The sequence below is a fragment of the Dicentrarchus labrax genome, unplaced genomic scaffold (assembly GCF_905237075.1).
Source record: "Dicentrarchus labrax unplaced genomic scaffold, dlabrax2021, whole genome shotgun sequence".
Taxonomy (NCBI): domain Eukaryota; kingdom Metazoa; phylum Chordata; class Actinopteri; family Moronidae; genus Dicentrarchus; species Dicentrarchus labrax.
In genome coordinates this window covers 9,427,958-9,447,964 of record NW_026136714.1, presented here as the reverse complement: position 1 = coordinate 9,447,964, position 20,007 = coordinate 9,427,958, and the positions used below count along the sequence as shown (strand labels likewise).

Here is a 20,007-nt window from a genome sequence, read left to right as displayed (position 1 = left end):
AGCAAACTGGGCTGTTACACGTTTCTTTGAGGCCTGTAAACACGATGCATTGAGCTAATTAAATCCAGGTTTTGGTAGATTGGTATGCACCAACATTCACTTTACCTTTGTAAAACTTTCTGATTGAGACCCCCTCAGCTAATATTGATCCCTCTCTTTATTTGGTCGTCTCTGGACTCCCAGTGGAATTCTCACTCTTTAATACAATCAGATGTTGCTGAAATCACATACAAGCCAGGCGTATCTCCTATCTGTAGCTTTGTTGCTCAGATGCACTTTTTAAATTAAGAGAAAAAAAAACAAATTGGCCACGGAGCAATTACTTTTACATCTTAATGTATACTTCTATAAGAATGGGAATAAACTGTCTATTAAAGTGAGAAAAGTCTGTGAGACTAAGTGTAATTAAATAGCAATTATATTCCCAAATGTAACCATATCCATAAGCTAAAATATGTACAATAGATGCAAAATAAAACCTAAAATGTGTAGCAATTCTTTGATGTTTTCCAGCACAAGAACAATACTTTACTTAATACTGATTTCTTAGACAGTCTGACCTGGTGTTGTTCTTGAATTTGAGGAAGTAGTGGAGGCAGTTGATGCATTGATGAGGTCCAGGACCGTCACAGCCATTATCACTGCATTCAGAGTCACAGGGTCCTGGAGACACAGACGTAACTGTGTAAAGAGGTGATGAACTTAGGAATATGTTTTATAGTCCAATAACCATTTCAATATTAACTGAGTTTATGAAGTTATCAAATCTAATTTATTGCATGACTTAATAATACCATTTTACCTTATGTGGCAGTACAACGTGTCATCATTGTTCATTGTTATGACAGGACAGTAAAAATAGCAGCTGCCAAAGAATTGCATTACTTTTTACTACCGTTATTGTGGCTAACTGTTGGCCTCTGTTTATGGCTCTGGATTTATCACTTACCGTCGAACTCATCATTGGGGATATCAGTGAATGAGTCCGTGGAGCGGGGCTTATCGCTGCGTAGAGAGGAGTACGGGTGTACAGAGGTGCCATACAGCACCAGTGACCACTCCTTCAGCTTGCCTGAGGAAACAGAAGCATTGTAAAACTCCTCTTAGACACAGATACACGGGGAGCAGCTTAATATCATTTGATTTGTATATTTGATATAAAATAAAGCTGTGTCTAACATAAGATTCATAGAGAGGAGTTTAACCATCTTTCACCTCTAGAAGGCATCAACAGAAAGAGCAAGAATCCCCATAATCTAAATTACTCCGTATTTTCAGCGACCATACCTACATTATATTACATTAAACTCTTAATGATACACATGGGCAAGCAAGGCACAAGTTACATGGTATTATAGTGATTGACATAACAGCTTCTTAGAAACTGCTACTCTCCATTTGAGACTTTATTATGTTGTTAAATTAGTGGGTCATTTGAGCAGTTAAGTTCACTGCCTCCAGAGCAACATGTGTGCTCCTGCTGGTCTTACACTCGACTCAGACCAGACAAAACTTTCTCCTACATCTTCTATATCAACCTTTTATGCAAATTGAATCCCATTAAAAAAAACACACACACACACACACACAAATAGCTACGTAGACTGATCATTAAAGATATTAGTAACACTGTCGTACCGGGTACTTTCTGGCTGCGGAGTTGAGAAGGTGAATCATAGATCTCTAGGACCCAGTCGCCTGCTGCCTTTTCTCCCCAGCAGTGGGTGGTCATAAACTCCCAGTTCTTAAAACCCTCCATGGAGTGATCAAACAACCTACACACACACACACACACACACACACACACACACACACACACACACACACACACACACACACACACACACAGACACACAGACACACAGACACACACACAGACACAGACACACACACACACAAGATGAGGAAACAACTCAAGTATTGCAAATACCAGTATAAACAATCTCAACCACTCAACCAAGTACAATCACAGTCTCTAATGAACTGTGGACAAACACTGTAAAGTACTTGTGGTTTATTTGAGGTGAACGCACACTAGGTACAGTCAGTGCTGACACTACATTCAGTATCCACAGTTTAGCCACATTTTATGGTGTTTCAGCCAAAATTGTAAATAAGTGAATCCGCATTTTTAGAGAATAATACAAATTTATTTAAATCAAATAGAGAAACATCTCATTAATCCACCATAAGTATTCAACCCTATGAGTCAGAACATTTCTAATTAAGATTTCTTACATTGCAGATCTCACAACTTGTTCCTTACCTGTTGGCAAGCAGCTGAGACTTAGTCCCTGAGGGTGAGGTCAGGTTGATTGACAGGTCCCCACGGCGAGGGTGTGTGATTGTTATGCGTACAACCACATGCTCCAGGTAGATCACATGGTGGTTAGGGTTGTCAGTGCATCCTGTCGCCTTGTACACCGACCGGACCACATGCTCTGGACGGATAGTTCTGGAGGACAGGATGGAAACCATTTAAAAAGGTAGACATGAGAAGAACATACACACTAAAACATAAATGTTAATATTCACAGTTTGTTGTTTCTGAGTATTGATAACTTGCATCAATTAAAGAGAATATTGATCACATTTTTACATGTTAACCATTGTCAAAGATTTCCTTTCCAGTAACACACACACACACACACACACACACACACACACACACACACACACACACACACACACACACCCCCTTTAAGACTCACTCACAACCAGCTCTACCGACAAAAGGAAAACCAAACATATGGACATTTCCTGGGTGAACCAGTACATTTCACTGCAGAAAATATTATACAACGCTTAAAAACACGACAAAAAGTAACAAAAAATAGGGTATCAGATATCAGAGAAGAGCAGATGGCCAGTCAGGTTAAACAGTGTTACATAGACAAGTTACATGTCACTTCAGATAAAACCTGGGTTCTGATTAGTTTCAGCAAATATACTAGTCTTTCAAATGGAGATATCTTTTCCTCCTTGCAAAGCTGCGATACAAATAGAAAACAGTAAACTTGTTGTGCATATAAAGCAACTAATTGGTAAGAGCTCTGATCTTTCCATTTCAAGCTTTCATTTACAGATTGGAACAAAACAGCTGGTAAGTAAAACTGGCCATCATCTTCAAACACAGGATTTAGATGCTGAATGTCACTCTGTGTGCTGTCTGCCATTACGTACCTGCACCTGTAGCCTGTTTGCTCTTTCAATAAGGTTGGGGACTGTGGCGGTCTCCCAACACTGAGACATTCTGCTCAGTCAACTCTATCCAAAATTTCTATTAGTGGGTGACATAACATTCAATATCAACTTTCAATACCCTCAGGCCCCCCTAAAAGCAATCACATGTACTTCTTTTTGATTGAACCACCTCCAGAAACAAGAGCATATTACGGTTTTCCATTTCCTAAACCTCAACCAGCCAAAGAAACCAAGAACCATGAGCATGATAAGAAAGACAAAGAACATTATTTGTTCTGTCAGCTATGCACAACTAAGCAGCAGAAAGATCTCTCAATAGCCAACGCAAACATTTAATGACCCCTTGAATAACATCTGCGGTATAATGAAATAAAATGCTGATACAATAACAAAAACAGTAAAAACATGTACAGGTCTTGTACAGGGGGCAATAAATACCATCTTGCCAGAATGAGGCTTTGGAGAAAGAGTTATACGTTTCTGCTGCACAAAAATTGCACAATGAGCAGCTGAGAAAACTTTAAAAAGGGGCGGCTGGGAAGTAGAGCGGGTCGTCCACTGATCACAGGGTTGATCCCCAGCTCGTGTCCACGTCTCGAGGCAAGACACTGACCACCAAATTGCTCCCGATGTTCAGACCACCACTTTGCGTGGTAGCTCGCTTCCATCGGTGTGTGTGTGTGTGCGTGTGCGTGTGTGTGTGCGTGGGCGTGCGTGCGTATTGGTGAAGCACTTTGGATAAAAGCACTATATAAATGCAGCCATTTACCATTTTATTTAACTGCAGTGCTAGATTACATGCAGGGTTATGTGTGTGGAATTACACTTGTTGGAACAATAACATATAAAGAGGTTTACTATAATATTTTTTTTTTGCAGGGTGGAGTGTTGAAAGACAATTATTGCCGCTGACTTGTGCTGTTTGATCCTGTATTGGAAACCACTTTATTAAATTCCCTGTTGTCAGGGTTACAAACATGGCAATGACATTTTTAGGGCCTAAGTGATACAGCACAGATGTTTATCATCAAGAAGAAAATTACTTCGAGGCAATTATTGGCTGTTGAAGACTGTCAGTGTGCGATGAAGATGAAGCTGTTTTCTTGGAACAACATTTTACTCAGACTTGTCAGTCCATTTATTACCAATTACTGCTAAAATGTGTTGTGTGCAAAACTTGCCATCAAGATTGATTTAATGATTTCCATTGAGAAATGCAATTTCAAATAGTAACATTGGTAAACAAGATCAACGAATTAGCATGAAAGTAGCGAGAGTAGTTTATTATTATTTAAAGCAGCGTGTTATGAATTGTTTTTCCAGCATAATAACAGATTAACAATCCATAACAATTTCTCCATTTGTCCGCTGACCCCTGCTCTGATCATTCCGATCATTCCTGAGGGAATAATAGTCAATATAAACAATTTAAATTAAAACCACTGAAAATAGAGACATACACAAGAAAAGCGAGCAGACATGATGGAATGAATAGCAGTGAGAAACCACTGATTGTCTGTTTCGTAAGAAGTCGATGACTGTTTGGAAAGCGGACAGCCATAATGGCTGGGGAGTCTAAGGCTGATATCACAGCTCTGGCTTCTCTATGACACAACACAGATAACTGAACCATACGCATGGGACCGAGCAGAGCAGATGCACAGCTGATTACCACCAGCCTGATTGCACACAGATCAGGCAGTTTTCCTGGTGCGTGCTCCAAGTGGAGTGAGGCGAGCGATAGCAGACAGACATTACCAAATGCAGTCAGAGGGGCCAGCCAGAGGGTGTGTGGGAACACAGCACTGAGGTGACGGCTGCACTCGTGTAGCAAGTCAGAAGCACAAAACACACACGTACATAGAGTATACACACACATCTGCACATGTACAGGAGAAGCAACACATACTGACCTGCTTCCAAAACACATTAACATAATCTATGAAAAAACATGAGCACATTACAGAGACCTTTATACATAAATGTATACTCAACAAAGTGGTTCGTTAAGGGAAAAGAATGTTTCAGGCTTTTTGGGGCAATCTGAAAACTCAGTTTTGAACTGTGTTACACATAAAACTTTCATGACTTCTTTGCTTTTGTTCCAAAAACAAAATAAAACAAAGCCTTTGTTTCCTGGTGATTGCCTAGTTCTTTGCAAGCCTTTCATTTGGCTGGATGGAGGAAGGGTAATTGTGTTTATAAACACGTCTTAAGCTCCCAGTAACTGGACAAATGTGTGACTGACCATTTCATACATCCCTAAGGCTACTCATAAATACACTAGACATGGGAAAAAGAAGATAAAATGACAGGGTTGTTTTTATTTTTTTTCAAGCAACAACAGTGGAAATCTCTCCATAAGCCAACACACATTACATGAGTACGGAGGCCTGAGGATGACTGCCTCTGACACAAGCTGGACTTTGCATAAGCCTCATATGGACTGACTTGTGCACTGGAGCAGAACAGACAGAGTGACACTGATAATGCTGCAGTCGCTGGCCACCGAGCCTTCAATTGAAAGCAAACCAGTTCAGGGCCCAAGTTCAGCCAGCCTAACACAGAACAGTGCTCAGGCTTCCAGCTGCATCAAGAATAACAAGCTGTGAAGCCTTGGCTCTCTCCGTGTGTGTGTGTGTGTGTGTGTGTGTGTGTGTGTGTGTGTGTGTGTGTGTGTGTGTGTGTGTGTGTGTGTGTGTGAGTGAGTGAGTGAGTGAGTGAGTGAGTGAGTGAGAGAGAGAGTGAGAGAGAGCGTGTGCGTAGTAGGTCTTATGTGAGAACCACCCTGCCAGAACTAATGCTTGGCCCCTATCAAGGTACAACTTGCACAACCGCACTCTCAAACACATGCCGATGCATAAAACACCAAGAAAAGAAAAAAAAAGGAGAGAAAAAATAGATTTTTTTTGTTACATATGGTTACAGTATCAGATTTCAATCAGAGCGTCAGAGAGTCTACTACACCTAATTGAACTATCCATCCATTATTGTGGCACAGCTGAACACAGCTAGAATTATTTTAAGTAAACATCCGAGTCCAAATGCTTTTGATTTGCCCCCCTTAGGGCTTACAATGATAATTTAGAAAATAGAGTGCTTCCAACTTTGTAGTGAATGTTTCTTGTTTTCCACGGGGAAAGGGCCTTCCCTAAAGTGAGGACCATGAAGAAATCGTTTTCCAAGTTTTGTGTGAAAGAACTTGACTTGCCTGCGCAGAGCCCTGACCTCAGCTCCATCAAACACCTTTGGGATGAATTGCAACACTAACGATAAGCCAGGTCTTATCACCCAACATCAGTGGCGGAGCTCACTAACACTCTTGCGGCTGAATGGGAAGCAAACCCCTGCAACCTGGTTCCAAAATGTTGTGGAAAGCCTTCCCAGAAGAGTGGAGGCTGGTATGGCAGCATATTAATTCCCATGGTTGTGGAATTAGATGTTTGACAATGACACAGTGGTGTAATGTCCACATACTTTTGGCCATGTATTGTATATTGAAATGCTAAATCAGACATTAGTTTTCATGTGACTGTGATGCATTGTGTCTCAACAAGTGGTTTGGTCACTTGAAGGGGCAGCTTGTCAGCATTTAAAATTCAATACTTGTCATTTGCCAGCTGTTATGTCAGGATATGTGTTCTACCTGATTTGTCGGTCTGCACTCTCCACACAGACATGCTGAGAAGGGACTTCCTTCCATCGCTCCGCCTCCTTCACCATTGCCTCAGCGTCCATCAGACCAAAACCATACAGATGGCTGACTGTAGGATGCAGTGAAAAGTAACAGTTGATCAGACCACTACATTGCTGACTCTGCTGTTTTTCATACCAATGATGATTTATCAAAAGTATAGTTTTTAGTTCAGACTCCTGAGGAAGAATTTGTGTTTTTCTGCCTACAAGCTCTGGACAAGTTTGTAACCATCCTTAAAAGGCATTATTGTACTGTTTTAGATTAAGACTGTTATATAGGTTATTACAGAGTCAAAAAGCAAAAATTTCGAGCATCACCTTGTTTTAACAAGAATTCTCTACTGACTGATAAAAACACTGAGGACATATAAGGTGGTTGTCTAAAGATGAAAAAGAAAGTTTGGAAACTGCTCAACTTATGGGTACAGCAGCTCAAATATGAATTCCTTCCATACTTCTCCCACCCTCCCTTCCTTGTTCTGTTTCTCTTTAGTTCGTCTTTGAAAAAACAGTCACTTGGAAAATCTCCAGGCACACTGGGCCTGCAGCCTGGCTGACCCCCAGTTCTCACTCTCTTGGTTTCTCACACACGCACACACACGCACACACACGCACACACACGCGCACACACGCGCACACGCACGCGCACACACACAGGTATGCATACACACTTAAGCAGGCACTCACAAAGTTACAACACAGCAACTACCACACGGACCCTGACAGCTGGCAGCTGGCGGCGCAGTAGTTAAGCAAGAAGGAAAATGTTTGGAAACTGGCCATAGTCCCTCTTCTGATTGGAGAAAACTAATTCTAGAATCCAAATAATGCATATTGATTTCTCTGTGAGTGTTTTGTATTTTTCTTTCAAACACACTATACACCACCATGAATAATAAATGCAACTGCTGCTTAATTGATGAGTTGAAACAATGTCTGCTGAAAGAATTTGACAACCCACAGCATCATCCACAATGTGGTACTGATCTGAACTTGTCAAACACAAAGATTTAGTTTCTCTTTTATCGTTGCTTATTAGAATATCAGCTTCACTAATTACAGAAAACAAACAAAACTAAGATATTTCGGGAAAGTTTTATTATAACGCTGAATTAGCCCTTTTTAGCCCCTGTTTGTTTGCTGTTTTTTTGGTGGTATGAAAAGAAGATGTACAGATTTATAGCAGTAAATCGAAAGCCCCAAAGAAATATCAAAGAAAGGTAAATAATGCATTTAGAAATATCATATAGCTTTGGATAAGAGCCATTTAGTACTAGTACAAATCATAAATGTAACCAATGCCCAATGGATGACTCATGATGATTTAATGCATGAATTAATTCAGGATGTATCATGAATTCCCATTTCTCACCATTAACAAATCACTATGAGTCACTATGATTTAATGTAATTAGCTCATGCTTAAAAACTAATTGGTTAAAGAATGTTAATTCAGTTACATTAATTGGCATGCAACCAAATTAGCTGGATTCCAGTCAGACCCATGTATTTGGTCAGCCTCTCTGTAAACAGAACAGTACCTGTTGTCATTGATGGAATGGCGCCGGCGACAACGGCAGCCTGTCATGGCAGCTCCTTTCATTGTTGTAGTTTTAGTGTGTTTTCAGTGTGTTTCTGCTATTTTGAACTCTTTTCTTACTTTCTTACTTTCTTACTACTTTGTTCATGTCGCCTAAATACTTTTTTGGCGTTTTTGAGCACTTTTTATTTTTTGTTTACGCTGGTCTCCATGGCGACGGGGAGTCGCATTGTTTTCACCCGCGACCAGATGATCGCCCTGAGGCCCCCTAGCATCCTGACCGGAGAGAGACCCTCCATACCGGAGGAGCTGAGGAGGAGACGGTGAGGCTGCAGAGCGGGGGTTAAACGGAGGATGAAGAAGAGGAGCTTTAAACTCTATATCCCTGCAATCATCGAGCAGATACCGGACTCCATCATCACCATTCCCGGCTTCCAGACGGTTCGAGCCGACAGGGACACCACCGCGACCGGCATGAAGAAAGGAGGGGGACTGTCCGTGCTCATAAACAACAGGTGGTGTAACGCCGGGCACGTCTGTGTGAAAGAGCGTCTGCAGCCCGGACATCGAGCTCATCGCCGTCGGACTTCGTCCGTGTTGTCTGCCACGGGAACTTTCCAGTGTTGTCGCCATCACTGTCTATATTCCTCACAGTGGTCTTCATCATCACCATCACTGTTTACATTTATGATGTCCTATTTATTCTCCTGTACAGCACTTTGGTCAACTTTAGTTGTTTTTAAAGTGCAACAAATAAAGTTGGATTGGATTGGATTGGATTGGATAGAAATGTTTTTAAAAATCCAACTAGTTGTCAGATGCAAACATTCACACAATAAACATAAATACAGTTACATTAACAAACTGTGAATTAACACATGATCTAGTAAATGTGAACTAAATATTCATAGTTATAGTTTGTGGTGAGCAACAGGAATTCATGATACACCCTGCAGCATTAATTCATGCATTAAATAATCATTTAATGCAGGAGCTAAAGTCGTGCATTTAGTAATAAATCATTTTACCCTTATTAGAAAGCTACCCCAAACCAAAAACAAAGAAAGTGTAAAACTGGTCTGCAGCACTCTTCATATATGTTAATAGATAAAATTAGTGAAAATTACTTTTTCCTGATTTAAACAGTGTGTGTGTGTGTGTGTGTGTGTGTGTGTGTGTGTGTGTGTGTGTGTGTGTGTGTGTGTGTGTGTGTGTGTGTGTGTGTGTGTGTGTGTGTGTGTGTGTGTGTGTGCGTGTGTGTGCGTGTGTGTGCGTGTGTACCATTGTAACCAGCAGCATTGGTCTTCCAGTCAGGGGCACTGAGATGTCCGGCTCTAGAGGTCTTTACAATGATGTGCTGCACATCTCTCCATGTTAGAAGAGGACTAGTGGAAGAAGACACACAAAAATACATCAATTTAAATACTGTAATGTAAAAAGATCCAAGGAATGAGTGGGACCACATAAATGAGCAGGAACAAAGTAAATAAACAAGACCTGCTTTCCTATGAACATACTCAGATATACGCATACATTTTAAATAACAAATGGGTAAATCTACACACAAGCACATAGTGACATGGTCAGGCAGTACTGACGATGTAAATACAAGAATGAGGATGAGGAATACTGTTTTGAATAATTTATTTTGTATTTTGAAGAACAGAACACAGAAAAACTGACTAAAAGGGGGGAAATGGAAAAAAAGTATGGAACACAATTTTCCTAATGGCCGTAAATTCAGACAACAGCGTATAGAAGGATAGGTGGATGAAAGAGGAACATAAAAAGTTTAGGATAAAAGGGAAGGAGGTTAAAAAAAAAGTGCATGTAGTTAGAATCAGGATGAAATGCAAAACAAGGTAAAGAAACAGTTATATACAGTAGGTGGAAGATTACTGAGAGAGAAAATTACAGAGAGGATGGAGAGCATGGATGCCCGTTCATCCCTCCCTGGTTTCTTAGATCTCACGTGAAATCCATTACGAGATGGCAGCCATGTGTCTCGACATCTTTGATGTCCAAACGCTACATTAAAAAGGGAAAAACTAGGAAGAAGTGGGTCACTAAGTTCCCTGGGATTCCCTTCCATCTCATATGCTGGCCAGATGCTCGGTTCCCTCCCCTCTTGTCACTCCCTCGCCATCTGAGACCTCCAGAATCTGCACTACTCTGAATCAGTTGACCTAAAACTAATATTTAAAACTAAATTAATGTTGCAACCCAACATTTGGATTTTATAATTTAAGAAGTGGGAATACAGATAGTGAGAGAAAGACGGAGAGCGACAAGCGACACTTGAGCACACTGTGCTTTTGCCTGTTGAGCTGCTTGCGTAAGAGCAGGTTTTTTCACAGCTTCCTGTGATCTCTTAAAACAAAAAGGCACTGGAGGACTTTTAAAATCCTGAACATCTGGGAGAAGTCTCAGCATCACACATTTGGCCGCCAACTTTCACAGATTACAGTAAAAAGCCTCCTTCACATGTGGACTTTATTCCATAAATGTTCCGTCAATTTTATCTGTATCTGTGGAGTATGACTAGAGATAGGGTTCATCAATAAGTGTTTGGTTTTGTAGGTGGTTATGGTTTCTTGCCTTTATTATATTGTTCTATGCGTATATTGGGTTATATGTTTTATGGCTAAAATGCCTTGCCTTTTCCCTTGATCCCATATTTGTTCTTTAGGGTCACACATGTTGACACTAAAAGAAAATCCAGACCAGTCATAATACGTGCATCAAGAGTCAGGTCTCTCCCATAACGAACAATCCCAGGCCGACTGGGTGCTATATGGATGCTGGAAATTTGAAGGCAACAATATTTAGAGGTTTGGTGTAATTTAACTCATTAAGCGGGTCAAGATACAGAATCACATTCAGATTAGTCAATCAAACATGTTTTGATAAAATCACCAATATTTTCTTATTTCTGCTCTTCTCTTTGATAGGAGAGCATTTTACGTGTGGTCGAGGGCACTCTTACATCTTGTTTTCACAGTCAACAAATTGTTTCTAGCGCAAGAAAAAAAAATTAATCTGAGGAACAAAAGTTTTTTTATTATGTTTTAGAGCAATTATTTGGATTGGATTATTAAAATTGTGGGCTAAATAAATCGGTCCATTAATCCTAATTAAGACTATTAAACATCCAGTCTTAATACAGAGAATGCTTTCTTTTACCCAGATCTATTTGACAAGATGTTTCAGGAATACTGATTTTACATCTGTGCAATACTCTGGAGCCTCAATTTAGGACAAACATATGATAGTGTGATACCGCTGTTACTGTTACTGTGTGTCCTCTGCTGACACAATGATCTACTGTTCCCCTGCAATGCCTGAATAATCTGCTGCTAATTTTAGTGGCATCTGTCCAGTTCCAGTGTTTACACATACAAAACACCTGCCCTTACATAAAGTTTAGGGGCGTTGCCAATGGCAATAACAATCGGCCAAACGCCTCCAATTTATGATCATGTGGGACTGATCATGTCTGAGAGCTCATTTGCTCTATTTTCATGCATAAACTAAAAAAAACCTTGCTTATATTTTCTCCTCACAGAAACTTAAGAGTTAAATAAGAGAAAGTTGCTACATGAGGCCCACTGTGTGTTGACCTACCATTTTTGTCACAGAGCAGCGCAAGTTCTCTATGGTTTTGAAAAATCAGTCATCATAGCAAAATAAGACCCAAAGTCTGTATTTTAATTGTGTTCCCTGGTTTCACTTAAAATAAGAAGAGCACAAAAATTCTGCTACGCTGAAAGCTGGCTATTACTCTCTGGCAGAGCTAAGAGCCTGGAAAAGAGCTAACGTTTTACATTAGCTGTCCATCATTCTTTGGCTTTTAAAGGAAAGTAATCAAATTGCCGTAATGGAGTGTTGGGCCAGACTTTTTTTTGCAGCTATCAGGGTTCAAGACAAACTGCTTTCTTATGCTATGGATGAGCTCAGGATTAAACAAAAAAGTCATCAACCTGAAATAACACATCCCCACGACACCCATAATACAACAGTTGCGAAGACATTACCACATCAAAACTCACTAATGCCCTAACTAAGCAGATACTCATCAAATCCAACTGAAGAACTTGACTAAATAGCTGAAAATAAAATATCAAGTAAAAAATAATTAAAGGATGGTAGCATAGATAAGTGCTATGAAAAGTCAGAATAATTAATGTTTAGATCAATATTAATAGGCTTAGCTGCCACTGTGTAATTATGGTTCCATAAATGTTTTATGGTCATTAATTAAAAGTGACTTTGGCATCGTTATCTAGGCCACGACAGCCTTCCCATAAACAAGCCAATACTAATTAATGGAGTAGCTCACATACTAGGGACAACCAGCAGCAAATCAGTATGTCTAATATAGGTTTCTTGGTGCTTCTCTCGAGTGTAATTATGGATGAAAACACACACGGGTACTCCACAGGGAGAAAGCCAAGTAGTAAGTGAAGGGGTAAAATGAAGAGCCAAAAAGTCCATCTCCATCTCGCCTTGGTTCAGTCCAGTGATGGATGATTACCCATTAAAAAATAACTGTCATTTTTCACTCTTAAAATCTGCCTCTCAAGCTTGAATTTTAAAGCAGATGAATGGAGAAGAAATAGTTTTCTTTTCACCCATTTGTCCCTGCTTTGGGTTATCAAAACCTCCCAGTAGATGAGGTTCTTATGGTTATCCATGCTCATTTCTTTTTCATCCCTCCTAATTTCCTCACTGAAGTCTCTTGTCTCCATGTTCACTCACTTTTCCATTTCTTCACTTCCAAGGACAAAAGTAAAGAAATAAAAGTTTCTGAGGCTCTAAAAATGTTGCTGCTTGCCGTGCAGGACTCCAGCTCATAAAGAGATGAATCATGTGCAGACTTACACCATCTTAAACTTGGCAAAAATCTACAAAGAACAGAGCAAGGGATAGCTTTCTGAAGTAACATGTTCCAATCCACTTTCATACCAAGGGAAAAGGCCTCACAACAGAGTGTTTAGTGAAGTCTAGCATAATGGCGTCGTGACATGTTTATCACTGAAAGTTTGCTTGCTTTCATTCACCAGATAAGAGCAGATGCGATCAGTACTGCACAAAGATTGTCTAAACCTTTTCTGTCTTATTCTTTCATCCTTTCCCCTTTGCCTGCGTGTGCATGCATGCAAGTTTATTTACGTGAGAAACTGCATGAATGGATAGAAGGGAAGAAAGAGCGGTTTCCTTGGAGGAGGGAAAAAAGACCATCATGACGGTGGTAGAGGAACAGCAAGTATAACAGAGAGGAGGTGAGAGCGAGCAGAAGAGAAGAAAGCAGGCAGGCAAGAAGCAGTGTGTGATAATCTTGTTGAGGAAACAGGCTTATGTGCCCAGCACTGCCTGGAAACCGAGAATATTTTCTACCGGGAGGATTTGGATTGGATTATCCAGGTTAAATGAAGTGACCTCAGCTAACTGAGCCGCTCAACATGTGATGATGGGGTAAAGCCCAATTCAGAGTCTCAGCACCTGCACCTGCACTCTTTCCAATTCAAGAATCTATCACAAATAAAAGCACATCAACACGTTTTGAAGAGGGGTCGAGCAGGCATCTGCGGTGCCTCACACATAAAGGAATCAGTGCCGCTAAAATGAATAGGGGCAAGACAGGACATTGAAACAAATTGAAAATAAAATGATTTTAAAAATCTGTAACTTTTACTTTTCTTATCTTTGAAAGTGCCAACTTTGAAATTGGCTCTCCAGACCCTTCTAGCAGAAATGTTTGGCATGAAAGCACCTGGCCCCAAAATATCTGTGGGTAGCTCTGCTTGTTGCAGACAGCATGAAATTCTGCCACAGTGGACTAGATCTAAATGTTTTATATGTTTAAAGGGAAAAGTCCCAGTATTCTCCCCACAATGACAATGACATCACGATGTTGGTGATTGTGTAATAGAAGATATATTTTAAGACGACCATCTGCAATAAGTTTTAGAAAATGCAGTAATCAGTCAAATTCTTAGGGACACGCTGAACATTGCAAATATTTGTCTCATTGACCGACATCGTCAGTGGCTGATGTGTATCTGTTTCTGTGTCGCATTGACTTTGCACTAATTAAATGTTGTGTTGGTTATTTCCAACTCAGATATTGCAGAAATAATGTAGCTCAATACCAATGAGCTCCATGCAACAGTGCGGACAGTGAGCAGCTGTTCAGCCCTGCGTATCTCTTGGATAAGAAGGGAAATAGACTAAGCTGCAACAAGGCAGAAATGCTTATTTTTTGTAGATTTCTTTGTTCGCCTGGCACAAAAGTCCAAATAAATAACAAAAATGTTATGGGCATCAGCTATTGGCCAACCTGTTCTTTTAACCATTGGTATTGGCCCAGTGCATCCCTACTTATTATACATATATTCACTATGTTATGAGCCTTTTTATAGACAGCTGAGATAAAACAATGTGTACCAAAATATATATACATCATATGTCACTCTTCTGAAATCCTGTGTCTTTGGTATGTCACTGCACAAATGTTTCTGAGATTAACTGACTAGAAATAAGTATTTAAATGCATCTCCACTTGACAATGATGTATTGTGAGAAAATGCTTCACGTGTTCCCCTTATAGATCATTGAGGCCCAGAGGACAAGAGTGCATTAGAAGGTAAGCAAGGGGCAAAGGGATGAAGTGAAAGGATGAGGTTAAGTGGATCTTACTTTGCCTCCAGGGCCAGAGCAATAATGGCAGCAGCCATGGGAGCAGAGGCCGATGTCCCTGTGTGGCTGTCTGTACACCGATGTCTCAGGTCTGTTGTGATCTGCAAATATAGGAGAGGAGAAGGGGAGTGAAGACGGAGTCAGACGGGGATAAGAGAGAAATGAAGATGAATTGCAGTAATGAAAAAAGAAAAAAAGGGGCAAGAAAGGAGAGGAGGGAAGAGTCAAAGACCAAAGGGGAGAAATTTCAAAAGTAAAGCCAGAAGAAAACAGATAAATGAGAGGAAGAGAAGACCATTGGTGGAGTTAGAGGCACAGAGGAGAAAATAGCGACAGTGATGGCAAGAAGGGAGGGAGAAAGACAAACAGACAGACAGAGAGGGATTGAAGTCATGAGGATCAGGAGGACTTAGACACACCTGAAACTCCTGAAACTCACATTCCAGCTTTGATACAATGCCTCACTACAGATAACACACAGAGACTCACACACAAGTACACAAATCGCCAGTTTCCACAAGAATTTAAGGAATCAATGCCCAAGGAGAAACAAAGGATAAAGAATAAGAAGAAATAAAAAAATCGTGATCGTAAAACTTGTTGTTAAAGTGCTGTATGTTCACTTTGATTCTTTGATTGTATGGACTTGAGAAAGCCAACTAGACAAACAATTTAACAGTGAGCCAGCCAAGAAAAGCTTGGCTAACTTCCAGTCTGAGTCCTCATCAAAGGACCTTTCCTGGACCAAAAAGTTTGAGGGATTATCTGAAGACACACACACGCACAGAATCTGAAATGGAAGTAAGAAGTGACAGTGTTCCAATAGCATTTGAGTAGACAGCACAGTATGTGCTCAAGTAGATTAGACTGACATTGAGATATATGAGGTTCTACTGTAAGTGTACAAAGCCGGAGGGAAACTGAAGAATGTGTGTGTGTGTGTGTGTGTGTGTGTGTGTGTGTGTGTGTGTGTGTGTGTGTGTGTGTGTGTGCCGTCTGTAGCATCAGTACGAGGAATGTAGCAAGACACTGCCAGACAAGCTAGCTCACAGTGGACAACTGTCACTGTGTGATTTGGTTGATTTGAGTCAAACAAGGTCACACCACTGGACCCACAAGCACATACACACAAAGCCAAATTAATGCCAAATTTCATCACGCTGTATTCTTAATGGAAATTATATACAGCATGTGCAATTTTTACACTTTTTAAAGCTGCAAATCAAAAGTAGTATCGAGTTAGGGGACCTTTTTGGTTCGTATCTCACATTCAAAGCTTGGATTTCAATTAAGCACAAAACTCACACAACTTGGACATCAGTGAGGAAGGAATAAGCATTCACGCCCTGCAGTAAAATCAGGCCATAGGCACTTATGCTCCTTTCAAGAACTAATGCACTTATACATGTGTATGTTCAGCAGCGGTTCTTGAACTCTACCACACACACTTCCAGCCTTACAATCTTTCGGTCGTAGTTCTCCCCGCTGCTGTAGGTGGTGGTCAGTGTGGATGAGCATTCCTCCAGGTACCACGGCTTGCGTCCACTCTCGGCTGTGCTGGAGATGGAGATGGTGTAGATGGAGTTGGTGTAGCCATCACAGGAGCAGTGGTCTCTGCTACGCCCACCGTTGCCTGAAGCCCAAACAAAGATGGAGCCACGGGCTTTCCTCCCCTGAGAGGAATAAATGCAGAGAGGATACAGTAAGAGGCTGCAGATTTTCTAAGTATACAAAGGGTAATTACTGCTTACCAGACTTTGTTTTGGCTTAATGTTTTAAATGTTCTTTTAAGGTCTTTCAGAAGGTGAAGTAACAAGTTCTGTGTGCAGAAATTACGTATAACGAAGGAAACAACATCGGCAACAGTGAAAGAGCCGGAAGAGATCAGTAGGCAGCAAAGACAGTGTAAGTCCTCAGCAGTCCTGCGAGTGTCTGGCAAAAGATCTGATGTGATTTGATCCAAGTTCCGTAATCATTATGTTTCAACTGGGCAAAATATAGTGAAGATTTTTTTTCTTTTGAAAAGTTGGCACTGCTGAGTACCATGCTGCGTTTGAGTTTTTTTTCCATGTCAGACTGAGGTGAATATTCGTCTCTCCGTACATCAGTGACACGACAGCACGGCACTGACTGACATCAGACTTGTGTTGCTTGTATTACTAGAGCCAATGCTGTCATATTAATAAGTAATAAGTGAGATACAGGATATTACTATTAAGATGTTTGTTTTTGTAAAATTTCATTGCATCACATCTGATTGATTGAATTTTTTTTTCCCATTGGTTTTCAGAAGGAAGATTTTTTTTGCACCTTTCACTGAAATATTGAAAAGGATTAAATAATTTTTATACATGTGAATTATTAGAATATACATGTTTATTGTATTTATTTGGAAGGGAATAGCTCCATTATCTTTTAAAACAATTTTTAATTTACTCTTACAGTAAGGAAATTTTCTAATCTTTGATTTGGTTGTCTTTATTGATGCGATTGTTGCTGTCTGTCTGCCCAGTCAGTCGTTGTTTCTTCCATTTAACATTTCCATCTTGTTACATTCTTGTGGTTGTGACCTTGTGTACTCTGTTCTATTTTGTTTCATTATTTATAGTTAATCAGTCCTGTATATTCAGCTGTTTCACTCAATCTTTTTAAGTAACTTATTTTGAAAATATTACATAAACAGTGGTATTATTTGTATTTGAAGAATGACAATAAAGCATTGTAAGACCACAAAAGGCCAGCAATAGAATTTACTTGTGTACACAAATTTGAAAGGAAGCAAAGCAATAAAGCCACAAAAATGCAGTGCAGGAGTCTGTTTTCCAAAAACATACTGTATATCAAATAACTTATTTGTATTTACAGCAAATAAGACATAAAGAAGAGTTTTTACAATGATTTTATGTGCAAGTTTTGGCTGAACACTGTACACATATGGACATTTGTTATAACTGAGACCCATGACATTTTTAGCCAGGCAGCTGTTTAATATTCAAATCTATGTTTCCAGAAAAGATTACAGAAGTGTATTAAAAGAAACTCATTCAATTCAGAGAATCTCGCTAATTGATAGGCCAGGACAAACTCAGAGTGAACTTCCCATCAACTCAAAGTGTGAATAAAGACACCAATTCTTTTACTAATATAGTATTCTGCCTGCTCAAGCCAAATGCCTTTTACTATTCAATCCGACATTGTACTTCCAGAATTGGCTGAGTTGAAAATGATCTAAACCCATGCATGATGGACACACACTGAGAGAGTTACAATGCTGGTGACGACCAACAGAGTTGTGAAAGCAAAGTTCAGCCAGGAGTCAGCAAAAAAGACAAGTGACAGACTGACACTGCGATTCACACCGTTTGTCAAAACCCACACTCATCAGACTTGCGCACACAGACACAGACACACACACAGACACACACACAGACACAGACACAGACACACACACAGACACACACACAGACACACACACAGACACACACACACACATAAGGAAATAAAAGGTAAAATGGAGTTCTTCAAAAGGGGGCTTCTGTCAGGCAGCGATAAGCGAGTGGAGCCCTTCAGAGAGAGAGGGGGATCAGACAGGAGCAAACACTGATGGAGAGTGATGGAGAGCACTTTGAAGAGCAGTTAGCACAATAGGGGAGGAGACAAGTATAAGAGAGAGAGACGAAACAGAGTTAAGAGGATGGGGAGGCGATAAACACATTGTCAATTTGTTTATTTAACAAACTGACTGAATTAATGAATTTGTCGATTGTTAGAGAATTAATTTATAATTTCAATGACTGAAGAAGACATGCTGTAGACTAAATAAGATGTTAAGAGAGCTGAATATCTGAATTAGCAGACTAAAATAAATTTATTAGAGGAAAACTTTTGCGCATAAATAACAGAGACACACAATGTCTCTTCCTCTTTCATATATAACAAACTATAGCCAGGAAACAGAAAAACAAACATGTCACACATAAAAAAATAACTCCTGTCTTTCATACATACAGCAACACAGGCCAGAGCACAACCCTTTCCACAGCTGTCAGTGGTATCTCTAACACCTTGGCTCTCTGTGATAAACTGTCTCTTCCGAGTGTCACATAGGTACATGTTACACTCACAAGCATGCCATCTCCACTTAGATTCACAAATACAAACACACAGACACAACAGTGAAGAGCATGCAAGCGCATACACATGCCCAACTTGTACTAGTTGGACAGATATCTCCCTCACTTCTGTCATCTCAAAAGGCCAGCCTGTCAGTAGCAACAGGGCCTCTCTTCTAGTCACACTCCCTTCCTGTCCTTCCCTTTCTTTCTTCTCTCTCTTTTCTCTTTTTTGTAACATGCCACAGGCTCGCAGCCGTGAGCAGTTTTTTTCTGTCTCTCTGTCTCACCTTCTCAAAAGGTCTACATCTGCTTAACCAAATGGCAGAAAGCCAGCCAACTTTATGAATGTGTAGAATGTGTATGTGTGTGTGTGTGTGTGAGAGAGAGAGACATGACCAGTAAATTACTTCACCCCTCTTAACCTCTGTTATAGCTTTTTCACTTCACTCAGCCAACAACACAGCGCCAGCTTGTCGTTATGCAAAATAAGCTATGAATATGTAAATGAATATATGCTAATAGACCAGAGCTGCTCTCTAATGTCCAGAGGACTTTCATAGGTAGAGATAGCCAGGCAGGACTTTGGGATATGAGTATATGAGTGTGAAGCACACACACACAAGCAGATGTGCGTGTGTGTATGTGTGTGTGTGTGTGTGTGTGTGTGTGTGTGTGTGTGTGTGTGTGTGTGTGTGTGTGTGTGTGTGTGTGTGTGTGTGTGTTTATATCTTTTCTCACCATGTGAATACCAAT

General features: G+C 40.2%; 1 protein-coding gene across 4 annotated transcripts in view; it reads right to left on the bottom strand.

The window, feature by feature from the left end:
• Nucleotides 1-20,007, bottom strand: part of pcsk5b (proprotein convertase subtilisin/kexin type 5b) — a 72,862-nt gene that overhangs the window by 32,313 nt on the left and 20,542 nt on the right. For 3 of the 4 annotated variants that reach the window (XM_051422480.1, XM_051422483.1, XM_051422482.1), the window contains exons 8-15: nucleotides 16,600-16,812; nucleotides 15,140-15,240; nucleotides 9,722-9,825; nucleotides 6,851-6,968; nucleotides 2,267-2,455; nucleotides 1,639-1,775; nucleotides 950-1,072; nucleotides 561-681 (exon numbers count right to left, since the gene is read on the bottom strand). In XM_051422480.1, coding sequence (XP_051278440.1) covers nucleotides 561-681; nucleotides 950-1,072; nucleotides 1,639-1,775; nucleotides 2,267-2,455; nucleotides 6,851-6,968; nucleotides 9,722-9,825; nucleotides 15,140-15,240; nucleotides 16,600-16,812 — 1,106 coding nt within the window. The remainder of the gene's footprint in view (nucleotides 1-560; nucleotides 682-949; nucleotides 1,073-1,638; nucleotides 1,776-2,266; nucleotides 2,456-6,850; nucleotides 6,969-9,721; nucleotides 9,826-15,139; nucleotides 15,241-16,599; nucleotides 16,813-20,007) is intronic. The other variant, XM_051422481.1, reaches the window with a different exon arrangement.